The following is a 20,580-nucleotide window of genomic DNA, read 5'->3' as shown; positions in this document are numbered from 1 at the left end:
ACGCGAGTTCACTACCACAAACTTGACTTTTAAATGTATTTATTGTCTGATTTTAAAACATAATTTCCCCCCTAATTTCCAAGCTTCCATTATTTCTTAGGTCAGACATTGGAGGCCCTGTGTCCATCTACAGCAGCCTATGTATATTATTTATATTACGAAGATACATAGCCTAAGTCTACTCTAGGAACGTATCTTTTTTAAATTGTATTTCTGACTAAGTCTGATATAATATAAAGATGTTTTCAACCAAATACATAAATACCAAACATAACAAGCATTATACACATGTAGCCTAGGCCCAAACCATCATATTAACCAAAAATCCATTAAAAGATAAATGCTGTATTTGGGATTTGAGGTCACTCAGTGTTGGGATTATAACAAATAATACATTTTGGATACATGCTTGAGTAGCCTATGGAGTATTGCCACTTAACATTTACTCCCTAGGTTGGGTCCATAACTACATAGAAAAAATAAAAATCTGTGCTCATTAGGGGGAGCAGAGGTTCTGAAGTCCTGCTTGGAGTCCCAGCAGGTTCGGTCCAGCCCTGAATGGACCGTGTCCCTCTCTCTGTCCTGCTCCGTCATCCCGTCGCGCCGGAAAAGGCAGAGCAGCGGAAAAAGGAGGCGTTTCCCTCTCCAACAACACCATCAGCTGCAAATTTATGCAAAACAGTAAAAGCACTGCTGCCGTGCTGCTGCTGCGGCCGTCCTGCAAAGCAAAATAAAGGAGCAACAACCAGAAGCTCCAGAGACCGCTGAGCCGCCTGGAGTCGTGTTGCAGCGGGCAGCCTGTGCAGCCTGTGCAGGAGGAGGCTGAGAAACCCCCACCAGTGACGGTAAGCACGGACCCAGACCCCCTGTTCACGAGCCAGACAGCAGCAGCGGCTAACGGGATGCTAGGAGGAGTAGCCTCCGGTGATTCCAGTGTTAACTGGTCTGAAACATGGAGGGTAGCTAGCTAACACCAGCTCTGTGGCTGCTTCTCAGATGATGCTCGCAGCTAAGGAATAAGGTTTTCAGGTTGTGGAGGCTGAAGCTAGCAGTGCTGGGACAGGATGGTGGGTGTGCGTGTGCGCGTGCGCGTGTGTATGTACGTGTGTGTAAGAGGGGGGTAATAAAGATGCTGCAAGGATGAAATGCATTCATCAGATCTAAATAGGCCTATACTTAGTCCAGATGTTAAACAAGAAAGAAGAAATAAACATTTTAATAACAGGTTGTATGTTTAGTGTTTCTGAAAGATGAATATATCTCTGTTCCAAATCCATATCAATATTAATTCTGTTTTTCACTAAAAAGTGTATTTCTAAATTGTAAAATGCTGGATCAGCAATAGGTAATTTAATATTTCCAACAGTATAAGTCATACATTTAAGGAAAGCTTATCAAAGATGTTTGTTTACTGTATGTATTAACAGCTAATATCAGCTGATATATTATAGCATTTAAAATATTGGTATCTAAACATTTTTTTTATTGGTCAGGCAATATTGAAAAAGATATATTTCCTAATCATAAACAAGTCATCACCTCACCTAATTATCAATCATTAACCACGTCTAACTCTCGTCTGTGGGAACCCCTGTTTGGTTACTTACTTCTGTTTTTTTTTTTAAACGTAAGAACTCAACTGGTGGGTACATTGTGGAACGTTGGTGTTTATTTATTTAACAAATTGTCATGTACATTTGTAAATCTTCACAGAGAGAAAATGTAAAGAAATGCAGAAACTTTAATGAATGTAACGCGCACAATACAGAGTTCAGTGTGCAGTCTCCATCTTTAGATTCTCTTCTACTAGAGAACAGTTATTTGTAAGACAGTGAATTATTATGATGTGATACAGAAAAAATAGTCCCATTTAAAGATGTTGAAAGTGTCAGATCAAAACATGAGTAGAAGTCAGCATCAGTCTAAAATAATTTATATCAGTGTGAGCAGGACTTTATCAGCCACCCAGTAAAATATTGAGTCGGTGTTGCAAAGCGTCTCTGTGAAGAACAGTGTTAGTCAGGAACAGTGACGGGTGATTTTTCATCAGCCGGGCTCTCGCAGAGGAAGTGAAATGTGTGTTTCTGTCAGTGTTTGATGGACGTCTCCTCTGTCTCCTCAGCAGCCATGGAGACGGATGGAGAGCAGAACCAGCAGGGGGCATCGACCAATGGGAGCGCTGCATCTGGGACTAGCTCCCGTCCCTCTCCAATGAATTCCATGTCTCTGTATGAAAGGCAGGCGGTGCAGGTAAGTGTGTGTGTGTGTGTGTGTGTGTGTGTGTGTGTGTGTGTGTGTGTGTGTGTGTGTGTGTGTGTGTGTGTGTGTGTGTGTGTGTGTGTGTGTGTGTGTGTGTGTGTGTGTGTGTGTGTGTGTGTGTGTGTGTGTGTGTGTCCTCAAAAACGGTTATTTAAAAAAGGTATTTGTTTCAAAACCATTTGTGATCCTTTTGAGTTTTGGCTGCTTCAAAAGCTTCCCCCTTTAGTACTAAAATGTCCTGTTTATTTTTTCATTTTATTAGCAATTCAATTACTTTATACTGAAAGCTCCCTTAAGTTCACTTGATACATGATAAAAATCAATGTTTTTTCTTTTCATTTTGGTATCTTTTTTTCTTTTCTGTGCTAATGCTGATTCAGCCAATCTGATGTTGACAGCTGTAAGTTTTACTGATCAGCACAGTAACCTTCAATCAGAGGGCGACCTACAGATTATTTCTTGGCTTGTCAATCGTAAACAATAACACATTTTAAGAAATGGTCTGTAGTGTTTATTAGCTTTTCTGTTAATTTATCTGTGTACAATTTAAGTTGAAATAAGAAGTTGCATGGTTTACCAACAGAAAATCAAGACGTTGCAAAATGTTTCATGTTTAGTCTTTTGCTTTAAGCATGCCCCTAACTGTGCATCTCTTTCACCCAGAGGATGATGGTCCAGTAGCAAAGCTGAGAGGCAAAGTTGAGGATTATCAGTAAATGAAGCTTGCAAAGTAAACATGTGGTTTTCCAGGAAAATCAAAAAATCATCTTGGAAGTAGTATGTAAACCATTCAGAAGATGAACATGCGCAACATCATCTTAATTGGGAGCAATGGACCAATTATATTTCTTTAATAATCCAACCATTTTAATAACTGTAAAACATATAATAATCTAAATTTGATTATATGATATTCATTATTCCATTTCCCAAACATCAGCTGTCATTTGACAGAGAAACTGAATTTAGAATTTAGGTTTTAAATTTTGAACGGTTTTGAATCCAGAGGATGCACTCGTTTGTGTTTTAGGATTTATGTTTAAGCTGATGGACAGTGTGATTGAGAGTGACTTGAAAAGGGAGGTGAAGAAAGAGATTGAGTCGTGCAGGGTTGATGGAGGCGCTGTGTGATTTTTCCCAGGCTTCTGTCCCCCTGCACAGCCATCTGTCTTTGTCACCCTGCACACACTAATCCAGCCCGCCGCGCTCACTTTCATCCCTCAACTTATTACTATACGAGCCTCTGCTCATACATCAGGCAGCTGGCAGGAGGCTTTACGCTCTGCTTTCTCTGACTCTACTTCTCTCATTTTTCATGGCACTCTACTTTCCTTTTTCTTCCAAGTCACATTTGTTTCTATAATTTCTCCATCTTTTTTCCTCCTTCCCTCGCACGTTTTCTTCTGGTTGTTTGCCGTCCGCTTCTCCATCTCTCTTTCTCTTGTCATCATCATCCTTCCTCCTCCTGTTTGCTTTACTGACCTATTGATTGTTTGTGATTTGTCTCCACTCCTCCCTTCAGGCCCTGCAGGCGTTACAGAGGCAGCCTAATGCAGCTCAGTACTTCCAGCAGCTGATGCTGCAACAGCAGATCAACAACGCCCAGCTGCAAAACCTGGCAGCCGTGCAACAGGTAAAGGTGTGTGTATGTTATGTCATTTATAATTTTGCCTAAATCTGTCAAATTCAAGATTCAAAAGCTGTATATCATATGCACAAAAGCTACAGCGTAGTTGTTTGCAATGAAAATCTTAAGGTCCCGACTCCTCTAACAATGCTCATAAGCTCTTCCACCATCTTGGAGTTGTACTCAGTATATTGGACTCACAACTTCATTCAACAGTCTGACAACCTCTGCAAACGTCCCACTTTGGATTTTGTTTGGAGTGGAAACCAAAAGCTCTTCTCCTCTTCTCTTTCCTCTTCCTCTTCTTCCTCTTCCTCCCAGGCTAATCTAGCTGCCAGTCGTCAGTCAAGTCCTTCCAGCAGCGGCTCCTCTCAGACCACCAGCACCGCAGCTGTATGTACTGTTTTCATGATTACACCAAAATAGCTCATCTCTCTCACTGACTTAGCATCACTTTCACATATTTTCTTATCTAGGGCTGTACTGAATGTCTTTTTTACATTTGAATCTTCTATTGAGGTTTTCAAATGAGTCGTCATATTTTATGATGTCATCATCACCCTGAAAAAAGGGTAAAAAAAAGTAATTTATGGCGCTGTTAGATTGCTGCTAGACTGCCCCATTAAAACAACTGCATGCCTCCCTTTGTGTGCGGCAAGCGGGAGAGCAAACCGCTTTTTAAACCTTTTAGTGAAAAAGATTGTTTTGGTTTTGAAAGACTAAACGGCAACAAATATGGTGTGCTCTGGTACTTCCTCTGGAGTTATTGGAAATGTTTGGATCACACAAGTCGGATAGATTAATAGATTCACGTTATGAGTGAAGCTTTGAACTATTCGGTACAGCCTTACTTACCTTTTTTGGTAATGAATAAAAAACAAAGTAAATTCCACACGTTGAAGTCACTCTTTATTATTTGTCAGGCCAGTGTAACATCTGGATCTACAACCAGCAGCCGTCCAATGGGTGCACCAGCAACGTCCACAATCAGCCAGTCAGTGCTGCTGAGTGGGACGGCAGGGGGGCAGGGACAAATGTACCTGAGGGTGAGTGTCACCATAACTTTGAGTGGATTGCATCATCATGAATCACTTTTAATCGTCATCAGGTCATTGTCATGCCAAAACGTTACTATTTAGCATTACATAGCAGTTCCATAAATCAACATGAAGAAGTTTTCATTACTCATTTTACAGCTGTTTAAGTTAATTGCATGTGTGACCTCTGTCGGGGTCATAGCCAGCTTATACTTGACACCGGTATTGGCTTAGTTTCTGTGTGTTTGATGGCCGTCCTGTCATATTGCAGGTCAACCGGTCCCTGAGGGCCCCCATCTCCTCACAGCTCATCTTTATGCCTGGCAACACTGCAACTGCTGCCGTGGCAACCGTCACCCAGCAGCCACAGGCTCAGCAACAGCAACAGGAAGCCACACCAACTTCCTCTTCCAGCAGCCAATCGGATAATAACCAGGTTTGTGGAATTAATGTGTCGATGGTTTGGGGCGAGAACTAACTTTGCGTCTTTTTACTTCACTGATTCCTTGCCGTTTTATATTTCTTCTTTCTCTCCCTCCCTGTCTCCAGGCGCAGAATCTAGCCATGCGAGGTGTGTCCAGTCCCAGAGGTGTTGGTGTCAAGACTGAACCCCTAGAGAGGAGTGACTCAGGTAGGGAGGAAAGGAAAGGCAACCTGAAACTGTCTCTCTTGCTAACAAGTTTATAAGGTTACAATATGTACGTGTTGTAGTATTGTAATGTATGTAGTGTTCAGTTGATGCAGGTTTATGTGTCATATGCCCGATCTCTATCTCCACACTCACAGACTTTGAATCGGGTTTCCGCTAAATTCATGATGGTCAAATTGTCAAGTGCTTGGCCATAGTTTATGGCAATTGCATATCAAACGTGCTTGCCCTGCCCCCCTACAAATGAATTAAAAAAGCATGAGATCGACTACTGCTTGAGTGACTTATTCGAGGGATTTATTGAACCAATATGCTATATTATTATATGCTGGACTTTAAACCATTCAACAATTACTCATAAATTGGAAAATACATTTTTCAAGATACTCCATTTTTGGTATATGACACAGGACACAGGGCCTATTACTGCTTATAAAAAACTAATAGGAATGAATATGTTTATTCATTGTCTACTCTGCAAGACAAGAACCTGGATGATGTGAAGATTTAGCATTCAGTCTCATAAGCATCTTGGTTGTCTTCATATTTATAGACGGAAAGAAAGTCCTACAGTGGCGATTGTCAAATACACACTTTTTTAAAACTTAAAATAATAAAATGCTGATACGTTGTTTCTAAGCCTTTTGAAGGTTAAGTGCTTAGGCCTCAGGGTGGAGATTGGGATCGGGCCATACATATTGATGTGTCATTTTCTGTCTTTTCAGCTGCTTACTCCCTGGTCCAGCCCCCCCACCAGTCAAACTCCCAGTCCCCTAATAAACCAAGCCAACCACATCACCAGCCTCCCCACATTAAAATCCCCACGTACCCTCAGCCCACCAACCTCAAAGCTCACCCTTCCTCCTCCTCTGGTGCTTCCTCCTCCACGTCCTCCATCCCTCTCTCCCAGCTCCTGCTTCACGGAACGAGAACTCTGGCCACAGGCACCACAGCTCCAACAGCAGCACACACTCTGGTCCTGACGTCCAGCGCAGCATCCCAGGCCCATGGGTATCCTGTTGGCACGGCGACCATTAAACCAGCAGTCAACGCTCAGACCCTGGTGGTGCAGCCTCTGCAGAAGACCTCGCTCAGTGCGGAGAAATCAGGCCACGGCAATGGACCCATCCCCATCCAACCCAAAACTCTGCAGGGGCTCCGTCTGCCCCTCCAGCTACCTTCTAGGAACCCCCCTCCCATCCTGCCTGCCCCGCCGCCTGTCAACAGCTCCGCTCAGCCCCCCCAGCCGCCACACATCCCGGTCCAGATTGTGGGTGCGAGGCAAAGCATGCTGGGAAACACCCAGGCTCTGGCTATGGCCCGGGGCAGCTGCTGCCAGGACGGACCCGCCGTCCTCAGCAGCTCGTCCAGCTTGCTCACCATGGTGGCGTCCATCGCTTCCAGGGAGGGCGGGGTCGTGGGCCGAGGTGTGGGGCTAAAAACGCTTCAGTCGCCCCAGGAGGCTCCCCCGTTGGCTCAGGTCTCTCAGGTGCATCCGCAGGCTATTCAAAGCTCTGGACAGAGTCAGAATGGAGCCTTGGCTTCAAGCCATGCCTCCTCCCAGGCCCCCAATGTTTCCTCTCCCCCTTCCTCCATGTCTCGCTCCTCCCTCTCCCTGGTGACGGAAGAACAGAGAGGAGCGTCAGCTGCTGTGACCACCAATGGAGACTCATCAGGAAGTCAGACACCACAGGTCAGCTGATCATTGTTAATTAGTCAAGATTTCATACTCTGTGGCTTTGTTGTACAAACAACAATTCATTTAATCTTAAAGATTAGTTCTAATCACAGTTTAGTAAAATTAGGTAGGTAGGTAAAAATAGTAAATCCAGATTTAATATTAAGATGAGCTCTGAAGGGCGTCCCGGTAGCTCAACCGTTAGCACAGGCGTCCCATATACAAAGGCTGAGTCCATGCAACAGCAGCCACTGGTTCGAGTCCAACCTGTGGCCATTTGCTGTATGTCGTTCCCCGTCTCTCTCTCAAAAGCCCAAAAATCTAACTTAAAAAAAAAAATTAAGAACTAATCTCAGTTCTCAGTAAATTCAAGTTCAATCCAGATGTTTGCTTACCCAAATTAAAATAAATAAATCTGCGCGGCATCGGGACCTAGTAAGTTCTCTGTAGAACATTATAGGTTTGCTAGCTAAAAGTCAGTTACAGCTAATATGCCTAACTTTACAAATGATTGCTCGGCATAGAAGCCCTAATTTTGCCTCCCTATAAAAACTCAATTGGGTTGAGTCTTAACTTTCTTCGAGGAACTTCATTATTTTGCTCAATCCATCTGAAAAAGGCAGCCACTTTAAAAGCTAAACCTCCACAAGTGTTAAGGCTGAATCACATATTAAATTGGAGTTTGAAGTTTTGGTCCAGCAGCATTGAATGTATTCTAGGTTTTAGAGTAAAAACTAAACTGACATTCAAAGAGAAGTTGAAATTCAATCTTTCTTCATTTTAAACTAGTTCTAAAGTTTGGTGCAACAAGATTTAAAGTTGAACCATGATTTAATTGGGTTTAAAAATGAATCGTTGTTGGTGTAACCCAGCCTGTGTGTAACAGTTATCCCAATAAGAAGTGGCATTTAAATTACATTTTAGGTTTCTTTTCACCTCTATTCTAGTACCTTTGTAAGCCTTCTGAGGCAAACTTGTGCTTTTGACTGTATAAACTTACTCCACTTCCTATGTACATTGTAAACAGTCGCAACTTCTCAACCCAGAACAATTACAATCTAAAATGGCTTCTGAAAACAAAATGTCATTCAGTGGTGTTCTGAGGTCTTTCATGAGTCTGATTTTAGACATTGCTTACTTTCTTTCATCTGTTTGAACTGATTTGAATTTTGTTTTAGGCAAAGCAGTTGACTGGCTCATTAAAAAGAAAATCAGACTCCAATTCAGCCAATTGCGAAGACGGCCCTTCCCCTCCGCGGCTCCAGCCAGTCAGAGATCACGCCTCAGCACTCCCGACCAAACCCATCGAAGCAGGTAACAACACAGAAACATGTAATTCTACAATTTTACTGTAGAAGTAAACACTTTTAAATTATAGAACAACACTTGTACTATATATAACAACACTTGTACTACATAGAACAGGGGTCGGGAACCTATGGCTCTTTTGATGACGCGATATGGCTCGCAGACAATTTTGAGCTGACATTTTTTAACATGATTAACAAGTAATAATCAATTATACGGTGTCATTTTAAAGTAAAACATTTAGCAGCGGATTTGTTTTTAGTTCTCTCCTCTCCTTTCCTCCGCTCTGTCTCTGCACAGCGCACATACTTACACACACGTGTGTGTGTGTGTGTGTGTGTGTGTGTGTGTGTGTGTGTGTGTGTGTGTGTGTGTGTGTGTGTGTGTGTGTGTGTGTGTGTGTGTGTGTGTGTGTGTGTGTGTGTGTGTGTGTGTGTGTGTGTGTGTGTGTGTGTGTGTGTGTGTGTGTGTGTGTGTGTGTGTGTGTGTGTGGGGGGGCAGAGCCCTGCCCTTCGCGAAACAGCTGAGGAGAAACTACGCAAAGCAAGCAGTAGACCGGGGGGGTCAAACTCATTCACAGAGAGGGCCAACATTAAAAACTGGGACTACGTCGAGGGCCAAACACAGGTCCACAATTATTGAACAGGGTACACATAAAGTGCAAAAAGATATGGAACATATGCAGACGGGTTGCTGAGCAGTTCAATTAAAATATCTGAGCAGCAAAGTCGGCAAATGCTCTCAGTTGATCAGCAGAATGCTGTCGGGAACACAGCGGTGGAGATGTTTGTCAGTGTTTGGAAACACGTAGTGACCAAAGTTTCCTTCTGCATCTGAGTCTCTCACAGGCAGCTCGGCATCACACATGTCCGTGATCACACGGCCCTGAAGCTGCAGGTTTAACAGTGAGATGCTTCGTTATGTCACACAAACAGTCCAGCTCACATCGTCCCAGAGATCTGTGGTGTGTTTCCCTTTGCTTTCCAAAAACTTTCATTTCATTCACACATTTAGATACTTCCTCAAATGTCTTTTCCCGTGGTTGTGCCATGCATTGATTTAATTACCGGCGGGCCAGTTATGACAGACATATGATATTTTCTCGCGGGCCGGATATAATAATAATAATAATAATAATAATAATAATAATAATAATAATAATAATAATAATAATAATAATAATAAATTGTACTTGTAAAGCGCCTTTCAAAGCTAAAAGCAATCTCAAGGCGCTAAAATGCAGGACAACAACAAAAACAACACCAACAACAACAGACATAAGAGGTTAAATAGGTCATAATTGCCTTGAGTTTGACACCCGTGCAGTAAACACTGAAATATAAGATAAATAACGTAAGCGTTTAGTTTATTTAATAAAAGAGCACCTGTTCAATGCAACACTGATACCGCTATTAGTACTCGGAGACGTGTTATTCTTAAAAAAATGCACGCATAAAGTTGCATTCAAATTGATTAAATATATGGCTCTCAAGGAAATACATAAACAAATATTTGGCTTTTATGGCTCTCCCAGCCAAAAAGGTTCCCGACCCCTGATATAGAACAACACTTGTACTATATATAACAACACTTGTACTATATAGAACAACACTTGTACTATATAGAACAACACTTGTACTATATAGAACAACACTTATACTATATAGAACAACACTTGTACTATATAGAACAACACTTGTAGTATATAGAACAACACTTGTACTATGTAGAACAACACTTGTACTATGTAGAACAACGCTTGTACTATATAGAACAACGCTTGTACTATATAGAACAACGCTTGTACTATATAGAACAACGCTTGTACTATATAGAACAACACTTGTACTATATAGAACAACACTTGTACTATATAGAACAACACTTGTTTCTGGACAACAAAGGCTCAAACACAGGACAACTAATACAGCTGAACGATTAACTGAGGCATCTTTTGAGATCGCATGGACTTTGGCTCGGAAAAAACCTTCTCAGACTCAAACATTGTAAAACACTGCTTTTTTTTCAGCTGAAATATTGTTTGCAGAGTTTGACAACATCATTCCAGTATTAAACTAATCCTGCTTTTAATTAATGTATTGGTTGGCTGCATTGCATATTGTATGTTCTGGGTGGGATGACAGATTAATAAGCAGACATGCTTTTTATGACGGGACGTAGCTTTTCATACTTTGCGGTAAAAGTGGCTCTCCTATTGACTTTGTCCTATCAATGATGCTCTCACGTAAAAAATAGTGAAGACCACTGTTCTATAGTACAAGTGTTGTTCTATATATAGAACAACAAGTGTTGTTCTATATAGTACAAGTGTTGTTCTATATAGTTACAAGCGTTGTTCTATATAGTACAAGTGTTGTTCTATATAGTACAAGCGTTGTTCTATATATAGTACAAGTGGTGTTCTACATAGTACACGTGTTCTATATAGTACAAGTGTTGTTCTATATAGTACAAGTGGTGTTCTACATAGTACAAGTGTTGTTCTATATACTACAAGTGTTCTATATACTACAAGTATTCTATATACTACAAGTGTTGTTCTGCATAGTACAAGTGTTGTTCTATATAGTACAAGTGTTGTTCTATATAGTACAAGTGTTGTTCTATATAGTACAAGTGTTGTTCTATATAGTACAAGTGTTGTTCTATATAGTACAAGTGTTGTTCTATATAGTACAAGTGTTGTTCTATATACTACAAGTGTCCTATATACTACAAGTGTTGTTCTGCATAGTACAAGTGTTGTTCTACATAGTACAAGTGTTGTTCTACATAGTACAAGTGTTGTTCTGCATAGTACAAGTGTTGTTCTGCATAGTACAAGTGTTGTTCTACATAGTACAAGTGTTCTATATAGTACAAGTGGTGTTCTACATAGTACAAGTGTTCTATATAGTACAAGTGTTGTTCTATATAGTACAAGTGGTGTTCTACATAGTACAAGTGTTCTATATAGTACAAGTGTTGTTCTATATAGTACAAGTGGTGTTCTATATAGTACAAGTGTTGTTCTATATAGTACAAGTGTTGTTCTATATACTACAAGTGTTATTCTGCATAGTACAAGTGTTGTTCTACATAGTACAAGTGTTGTTCTACATAGCACAAGTGTTGTTCTATATACTACAAGTGTTGTTCTACATAGTACACGTATTGTTCTATATAGTATAAGCCCCTCTCTTTTCTCCCCCTTGCCGCTCCTCCAGGCTCCGGTGCTACTCCTGCCTCCTCCTCTCCCTCCCCGATACTGTCAGTGTCCCGTAGGGTCTGCCAGGGGGAGAGAGCTCCTCCCCCCCAAGCTGTGGTTAAACCGAACGTCCTTACACACCTCATAGAAGGCTTCGTCATCCAGGAAGGGGCTGAGCCTTTCCCTGTGAGTGCATGGGATTTGTTTCTGATACCCCTTTTAAAGCGCAAAACTTATGTATGACACTGGTCTGCCCCTCACTAACATCTTTTACATTTAACTATCTTTTATTGCTTTTTTTGTGTTTGACAGGTATGTGGTTCAGTGAAGGGCTCGGCTGGGGAGGACTTAACCAATGACAGTCCGGACACTAACCAATCAGAGACTGTTACAACAGCGACAGGTAACAGGCACACTGCTCTGCTGCCTTCCAGATATATCTGAGGGTAGAAAATTGCCTTAAGGGTATGCTAATTAACAGTACTTTGAAATATTTGTAATCCTTAAAATACACTGAAATTTATTTTTTTGCTTCATATGACTGAATAAAATATTCAAAATCAGTGTTGTAGTTTAAGGATAAGAACTTACTTTGTAGGTGTTAATTTGCAGCTAAAGCTTATTAGGCTGCCATGCTAAATTGCTCCTTAACCTTCCCAAGTATGATTAACATAACATGGACAGGGAGGGCAGGACTTTACACTCTGCAACAGAATGACCCTTGTTTGTCCGAGCTGGGCCACAGGAGCACACAGGTTTAATTACAACCCTCAAGCTGGGAGTTTTCCCAACTCTGACATTGACTGGAAGGCAGCACATCAACACAGTGAAATATCATTACAGACTTCAGTGTGGTATAATGGTTTAGAAAACATACGTTCTGTGTATTTCTTTGGATTTTCTGATGTGATATTATTATTTATGCAAACAATTGTAGAAATTATATCTGCTCTGTTGTTTTTTCTCCATATTTTCCCTTAGTGCTGAAGTGTGAGTACTGTAAAAACTTTGCTCCTGCCAACCAGTTCAGAGGCACCAAAAGGTTCTGCTCCATGTCTTGTGCCAAGAGGTACTTCAACATGCATGAAATATAATATATGCAGTGGAAGCCATCTTAGAAGAAGAAAAAACACTGTACTACTGAGAGCCACTGGAGCCTTATCTCTCACACATTTAAAACAGAAAAAAATACAAAACTTCTCAAATTGACGATTTAAGAAAACATTTTATCTCAAAAAGTGAATTCTCAGGTGGCTACAGCTGTATATTACACAGCATGTGTGTTTTATGTTCTCATGTTTTGTTCTTATGTTTCAATACTGCGATACAGTGCCACTTCATCCACTTTTCTCTACAAAAGTGTCATGTAAACGTATGTCTGTTTTCATGTAAAATTGCAGTGCAGTGTAAAACGTATTTATTATGTTGTAAATGTTTCACTATATAAACAATGCACTGCCTGCATTGTTTTGAACAGTATGCTGCCAGCATATGATTTTACATGCTCTGCCTCTGCTTTGCATTTGTCCCTTTGCCCACTACATGTGTATAGATTATATACCGTGTATGGTGCAAAGAGATAAAAAACTGTATGTGTTGCTCGTCTTGGCTTCAGTACCGTATATGTCACTCTTTGTCTACGATACAGTATGTATTGGTTCCCCAGGTACAACGTCAGCTTCAGGCAGCACTTCTGCATTCGACAAAGTCAAGGTCAAAATATCGCTCCGGATCAGGATCAAGGCCAAGGTCACCTCTCCAACTCAGACGAGGAGGGAGGAATAACCAGGCGGAGGGTCCCCCGCAGGACTAGCTCAGAAATAGCCAGTGCCAAGATAGCAGGGAGACCCATACCTGTCAAGGTGAGAAGGAGCATTTTTATACATGATCTTGAGAAATTATAATTAATTTGTTGTTTTTAAGTTATGAAAGATCAACATACTTGTAGCCACGCAGTCCATCCATCGTCTACCGCTTATCCGGGATCGGGTCGCGGGGGAAGCAGTTCCAGTAAGGAACCCCAATCTTCCCTTCTCCGGGCCACATCCTCCAGCTCCGACTGGGGGATCCTGAGGCGTTCCCAGGCCAGTGAGGAGATATAATCTCTCCACCGAGTCCTGGGTCTTCCCCGGGGTCTCCTCCCAGCTGGACGTGCCTGGAACACCTCCCTAGGGAGGCGCCCAGGTGGCATCCTTACTAGATGCCAGAACCACCTCAACTGGCTCCTTTCAACGTAAAGGAGCAGCGGCTCTACTCCGAGTCTCTCACGGATGGCTGAGCTTCTCACCCTATCTCTAAGGGAGACGCCAGCCACCCGTCTGAGAAAACCCATTTCAGCCGCTTGCTCCATCGTCCCCTCACTCGCGAACAAGACTCCGAGGTACTTAAACTCCTTCACTTGGGGTAATGGCTCATTCCCTGCCCGGAGTAGGCAATCCACCGGTTTCCTGCTGAGAGCCATGGCCTCAGATTTAGAGGTGCTGATCCTCATCCCAACCACTGCACACTCGGCTGTGAACCGATCCAGTGACTGTTGAAGGTCACAGACCGATGATGCCATAAGGACCACATCATCTGCAAAGAGCAGCGATGAGATCCTCAGGTCACCGAACTGCAACCCCTCTCCTCCACGACTACGCCTCGATATCCTATCCATGAAAATCACGAACAGGATTGGTGATAAAGCGCAGCCCTGGCGGAGGCCAACATTCACCGGAAACGAGTCCGACTTACTGCCGAGTATCCGGACACAACTCTCGCTTTGGGCGTACAGGGGTTGGATGGCCGTCAAAAGTGACTCCCTCACCCCATACTCCCGCAGCACTTCCCACAGTATCACCCGGGAGACCCGGTCATACGCCTTCTCCAGATCCACAAAACACATGTAGACCGGATGGGCCCCCTCCAGGATCCTTGCAAGAGTAAAGAGTTGGTCTGTTGTTCCAAGACCAGGACGGAATCCGCATTGTTCCTCTTCAATCAGAGGTTCGACTACCGGCCGAACCCTCCTTTCTAGTACCTTGGAGTAGACTTTACCAGGGAGGCTGAGAAGTGTGATACCCCTGTAGTTGGCACACACTCTCAGGTCCCCCTTTTTAAATAGGGGAACCACCACCCCGGTCTGCCAACCCCTAGGCACTGTCCCAGACTTCCACGCAATGTTGACGAGGCGTGTCAACCAAGACAGCCCCTCAACACCCAAAGCCTTCAGCATTTCTGGACTGATCTCATCAACCCCTGTGGCTTTGCCACTGTGGAGTTGTTTGACTACCTCAGTGACTTCCATCAGGGAAATTGACGATTATCCCCCATCAGCTTCCAGCTCTGCCTCTACCATAGAGGGCGTGTTAGTCGGATTCAGGAGTTCCTCAAAGTGCTCCTTCCACAGGCCGATAACCTTCTCAGTTGAAGTCAGCAGGGTCCCACCCTTGCTGTACACAGCTTGGATGGTTCCTCGCTTCCCCCTCCTGAGGTGCCGGATGGTTTTCCAGAAGCACCTTGGTGCCGACCGAAAGTCCTTCTCCATAGCTTCTCCGAACTTCTCCCACACCTGCTGCTTTGCCTCTGACACGGCAGAAGCTGCCGCCCTTCTAGTCCTTCGATACCCTGCAACTGTTTCCGGAGTCCTCCCGGATAACATAACCCGGAAGGACTCCTTCTTCAGTCGGACGGCTTCCCTGACCACCGGGGTCCACCACGATGTTCGAGGGTTACCGCCCCTTGAGGCACCTAAGACCTTGAGACCACAACTCATCACCGCAGCTTCAGCAATAGAGGTTTTGAACATCGCCCACTCAGGTTCAATGCCCCCAACCTCCACAGGGATGTCTGAAAAGCTGCACCGGAGGTGTGAGTTAAAGATCCCCAGGACAGGGGCTTCCTCCAGACGTTCCCAGTTCACCCGCACTACCCGTTTGGGTTTACCAGGTCTGTCCATAGTCTTCCCCCACCCCTTGATCCAACTCACCACCAGATGGTGATCAGTCGACAGCTCCGCCTCTCTCTTCACCCGAGTGTCCAAAACATGCGGCCTCAGATCAGATGATACGATTACAAAATCGATCATTGACCTTTGGCCTAGGGTGCTCTGGTACCACGTGCACTTATGAGAATCCTTATGTTCGAACATGGTGTTTATTATTGCCATTCCATGACTAGCACAGAAGTCCAACAACAAACGACCGTTCGGGTTTAGATCAGGGAGGCCCTTCCTCCCAATCACACCTCTCCAGGTGTCTCCATCGTTTCCCACGTGTGCGTTGAAGTCTCCCAGCAAGACTACGGAGTCCCCTACTGGAGCCCCCTACAGGGCTCCATTCTGGGTCTCCAAGAAGGCCGAATACTCAGAACTGCGGTTTGGGGCATAGGCACAAACAACAGTCAGAGTTTTCCCCCCCATAACCCGAAGGCGTAGGGAGGCGACCCTCTCGTCCACCGGGGTAAACTCCAACGTAGCAGCGCTCAGCCGGGGGCTAGTGAGTATCCCCACCCCGGCCCGACGCCTCACACCTTTGGCAACTCTGGAGAAGAATAGAGTCCAACCCCTATCCAGGAGTACGGTTCCAGAGCCAAGACTCGTGCGTGGAGGTAAGCCCCACCAGATCCAACTGGTAGCGATCCACCTCCCGCACTAGTTCCGGCTCCTTCCCCCACAGAGAGGTGACGTTCCACGTCCCCAGAGCCAGCTTCTGCTGCCCGGGTCTGGTCCGTCGAGGTCCCTGACCATCACTGCCACCCATGTGACAGCGCACACGACCCCAGCGGTTTTTCCCATGAGTGGTGGGCCCACAGGATGGATGGATGGGAGGCACCACGTAGCTTCTTCGGGCTATGCCCGACCGGGCTCCGTGGCAAACCCGGCCACCAGGCGGTCGCTGTAGGGCCCTCCCTCTGGGCCTGGCTCCACACGGGGGCCCCGGGCTTCCTCCGGGCAGGGTCTCTCCTTTCCTTTCCCTTTTTTTCATGAAGTCGTTTTTGAACCATTCTTAGTCTGGTCCCTCGCCTGAGACCAATTTGCCTTGGGAGACCCTACCATGAGCACTAGGCTCCAGACAACACAGCTCTCTGGTTCATAGGGACACACAAACCTCTCCACCACGATAAGGTGATGGTTCCCAGAGAGGTGTAGCCACGTAGTGTGACGGAAAAATACAATAAAACCACAACATGGCATGAACACCTAAAGACAGCCACAGTGTATGACTGAGTGATGTGCTCAGCATATTTTGAGGTGGAAAGCAATTTCATGGATCCATCACTATCTTTCAGTCGTTCATTGTAAGCCTGTCTTCCCCCTAGTGGCTGCAATAGTCACTGCATGCATTACAACTAGAATCATTCTTTCTGTAATTCTGCAAAACTGTTTTATTTTGAAGATGACACTTTTTCATTCTTATATACATTAACAATATCACTTGGTACAGCTTTCAACTTTATTCAAGCATGTAGTCATACAGTCAAACTGGAGAGCAATACGATGCAACCACTAGCTTCCACGGTCAACCGCTGAGCCATTTTCTAATGTGTTGTTCACGGGTTCCTCCGCCTCTCCTCCCTGCAGTGCCGTTCAGAGTCCAGCCATTCAGATGAGGAGTCCAGTGGAGAGGAGGATGAAGATGACCCCATGTCCCTCTCGCCCGCCTCCTCAGCCTCCTGCCACCAGCCGCCTCCTCCGCTCTCGACGGAGAGTTCTGCACCCAGCTGCCTGCCTGCTAGCCCCGCCCAATGGGGCGTGGAGGAAGTGTCACACTTTATTTCATCACTACAAGGTCAGAAGATTTTTTACAGTGCATTTTTTACTTCACTCGTAACTAAATCTTAGTCATCAATCTCTGTTAATAATGCTCATGTTGTGTTTCTCACTGGCTTCATATTCAAGTTAGACTATTGAAGTTATAGCTAAAATATCTTAAATTTCATGTTTTCAGTATCTTTCCCACTTTTGTCTTCCTCCTTTATTTACGTTGACCTTGCTGCTAATTTCTACCCTCTATTTGTTGTCTCTTCTCTGCTCCTTCCCCATTTTTCTTTCTCTAATAATATTCCTCTTCCTCTTCTTCGCAGGCTGTGAGGAGCTCGCACCCCAATTCCTGTCGCAAGAGATTGATGGACAGGCCCTGCTGCTGCTGAAAGAGGAGCATCTCATGTCCACCATGAACATCAAGCTAGGTCCTGCCCTCAAGATCTGCGCCCACATTAACACCCTGAGAGACTGATGTCAGTGTTAAATAATACATCCACCATTGTCAAAGTCAAGCCCTGGGCATTTACCCCAAACTCCTGTTCTGCTCCCAGTTCAGATATGAAACTGCTTCCAGAGCAGTCAGAGTCCTGCAGGTGAATGTGAGAGGTACAGTTCCTTTTCAAAACAAAGCTAAGGCTCTTTAGCTCCAGCTTCAGCACTTGAATCTGTTGTGTATTTGTCCACTCTAGAGCACATTTCCAGAGGTCGTACTTGCACAGAAGTATTGTTAATTTGTCATGTCTGTGAGTTGCAAAAATACTACAGATTACCAAGTATATTTTGGTGAGGTTACATGTTTCCTAAAATGCTATTTCTGCGTACCAGTACAGAAATAGTTTTTACCATGTTGTTTAATATTTGCTTTTTTGTTGCACAATTTCAATCTGAAATGAAGGTTTTGAATGTATTTTCAATGCAGAAGTCACTTGTAATGTGTAATCAGCAAATGGGCAAACATTTTGATCCATAGTACTTGCACAATATTCCCATGTTATGTACAAATAGGGCTGCCCTTTCCATAGCCTTTGACCGAGGCTCTGCTTATATTATTTACATTGTTTTTGCATTTCATATTTTTGCTGAAGTTCAACAAAACATTGAACAAACTGCTATTTGTCCATTGTAACATATTGTACAGGAAAAGTATTTTTGACAGACTTACCCACTTCTTTTATCTTCGTAATAAATTCAGTATTCTTTTTCCTTGTTTTTGGGAACAATGTTAGTTCTCTCGGCGAACACAAATAACTAAACAAATAAAAGTTTTTTGATTACAACACTTGTTATTTAAACCACACTCAGCATTGCATTAGGAAGCACAGAAAAGCAGTAAAGAAATGCACCAAATTATACCCAAAACCCAAAACTTATGTATCAGTCAAAAAACTCAAAGACGACAGTTTATTTTATTTTCAAGTATTTGGGAAGGGAAGCGTTCAGATGATTTATAACTTTTATGTTATTTATAAAAAGTAGAACTTTCCAAATGTATAATGATTTTGTAAGAATAGGCATAATTTTTAATGGTGGCATTTTTCTTTTGGAAGTGGCCTATTCTACAGTTTACAGGGTACAGTTACAGTACAGGGTACTGGCTGCAGAAATGCAAAACTCTCGAGGTTCAGAGAGCATTTCATATTTCAAGTAAGGCAACATACTGACGTTTCATATAGTTTTCTCACATACCTAACATATTTTTACATACAGAACACATCAACAGGTGATAAAACACTACTGCAAAATGATTCTCCAAAACTGTTTTCACATTAAGAATTTTTCCAGGAGATCCAGCCTTTTAAAGTTTTTAACAAAGGACTTGCTGTTCACTCTACTCATAAAAATGACTGTAATCTGCTAAATATGTGGCTATTTTATTCTGTCAAGCAATTTCAAGATTGTCACTTTTTTCAAATGATTCAACCAGTTGCTCCTGATCTTTTCAAAAGTATGTATACGAGTGATGGGTAACGTCATGGGCTTGATTTTGTGAATTGACATTAAGTGTAAAAGAAATGCTGGAACAGATGAAGAATGAAAGTAAATGACAAATGTAAACTGTTAGATATGCTGTTGATTTGAAGTATCTTTAAGCTACATTCATGAACAAAGCCACATGTGGACCTACGTTTTTGGATGGATGAAGATGTAATCATACCATGAATGAATGAGTGTGTGACTGAGACAAAAAAACCTAAACTATACTGTAATAAGTGTAAAATTTGCCTTTTATATTTAAATGCACATTTGTTTGCTGGACTGCCTTGTTTAAGCTTTTTACGGTAGGAGTTTTCTCATGTTATCTCTGTGAACCTTGTGGCCTTTCTCACTAGTCTCTACGATAGGTTTAGATGAGGATTGTCTGTTTTTTAACTGCTTTTCATATCATTCCTTGTTTTATATTAGTGCTTACTTTTTTACAATTGTTTTTTTTCAAGCAATGACATCTGTTGCCTTTCCAAAAAAGTGTGGCTGAATAGTAGCTACCTTGATGTCTTCCTCATAGCTTTGTCACATGATGTGTAACTACCAACAGTATTTACCTTTCTAGCTAGCTATCTTTGGCTTTATTGTTAGTGACTGTGGCTATTACAATATTTTCTTTTAAAAAGGATAATAATCTTTGATAGCTGTGTGTTTTATATTTCATAGTCGTCCCCGGATTTTGGAAGTGTTTAAATCGGCAGATCCCTCGGCAAATTGTGAAGACCAAAAAATAAGAACTTGTACTGCATTACAAGTGATTTGAGCCACAATTTCTAAGTCAAATCATTGGAGGTCTGCGGTGATTACAGGTGTAACATTTGTTAACAAGCAGACCATTGCGACTTTGTTTATTCAAACATTCTCCCAAAAAGTAGCACCTTTCTCACAAAATGACTGAGGATTCTGCTAAAGAGGCTACTTCAGGATCAAAATGTGTTTGCTTGCAATAATCTGAAAAATGGCAAAATCTTGGAGGGACTGAGATTGAGGAGGAGACGCTAACAATACTATCATGCAAATAAATAACCAAGGAACTGTTTTAAAATTTTCATGCCTGTGTTTTATGTTAGAAATTGAACTTACCTGAC

The 20,580-nt window shown here is 42.9% G+C and overlaps 1 protein-coding gene across 5 annotated transcripts; it reads left to right on the top strand.

Annotated features, from left to right (window-relative positions):
- Nucleotides 1-559: 559 nt before the first annotated feature.
- Nucleotides 560-20,531, top strand: LOC115015350 (polyhomeotic-like protein 1). 5 transcript variants are annotated; one of them, XM_029442537.1, is made up of 15 exons: nt 560-845; nt 2,126-2,250; nt 3,782-3,898; nt 4,208-4,279; nt 4,810-4,932; nt 5,195-5,359; nt 5,473-5,554; nt 6,298-7,265; nt 8,429-8,564; nt 11,786-11,952; nt 12,079-12,169; nt 12,748-12,835; nt 13,415-13,628; nt 17,327-17,534; nt 17,830-20,531. In XM_029442537.1, the coding sequence occupies exons 2-15, from the start codon at nt 2,128-2,130 to the stop codon at nt 17,979-17,981; spliced, it is 2,706 nt and encodes a 901-aa protein (XP_029298397.1). In that variant the 5' UTR covers nt 560-845; nt 2,126-2,127; the 3' UTR covers nt 17,982-20,531. The 5 variants fall into 5 exon arrangements, with proteins under 5 accessions (XP_029298397.1, XP_029298400.1, XP_029298398.1 ...); XM_029442540.1 differs by having other exon boundaries at nt 2,123-2,250; nt 3,782-3,892; nt 13,433-13,628; XM_029442538.1 differs by having other exon boundaries at nt 2,123-2,250; nt 3,782-3,892.
- The last annotated feature ends 49 nt before the right edge of the window (nt 20,532-20,580 follow it).

This window comes from Cottoperca gobio, chromosome 11, assembly GCF_900634415.1.
Source record: "Cottoperca gobio chromosome 11, fCotGob3.1, whole genome shotgun sequence".
NCBI classification, from domain to species: Eukaryota; Metazoa; Chordata; class Actinopteri; order Perciformes; family Bovichtidae; genus Cottoperca; species Cottoperca gobio.
This window is presented reverse-complemented; position numbering and strand designations above follow the sequence as displayed.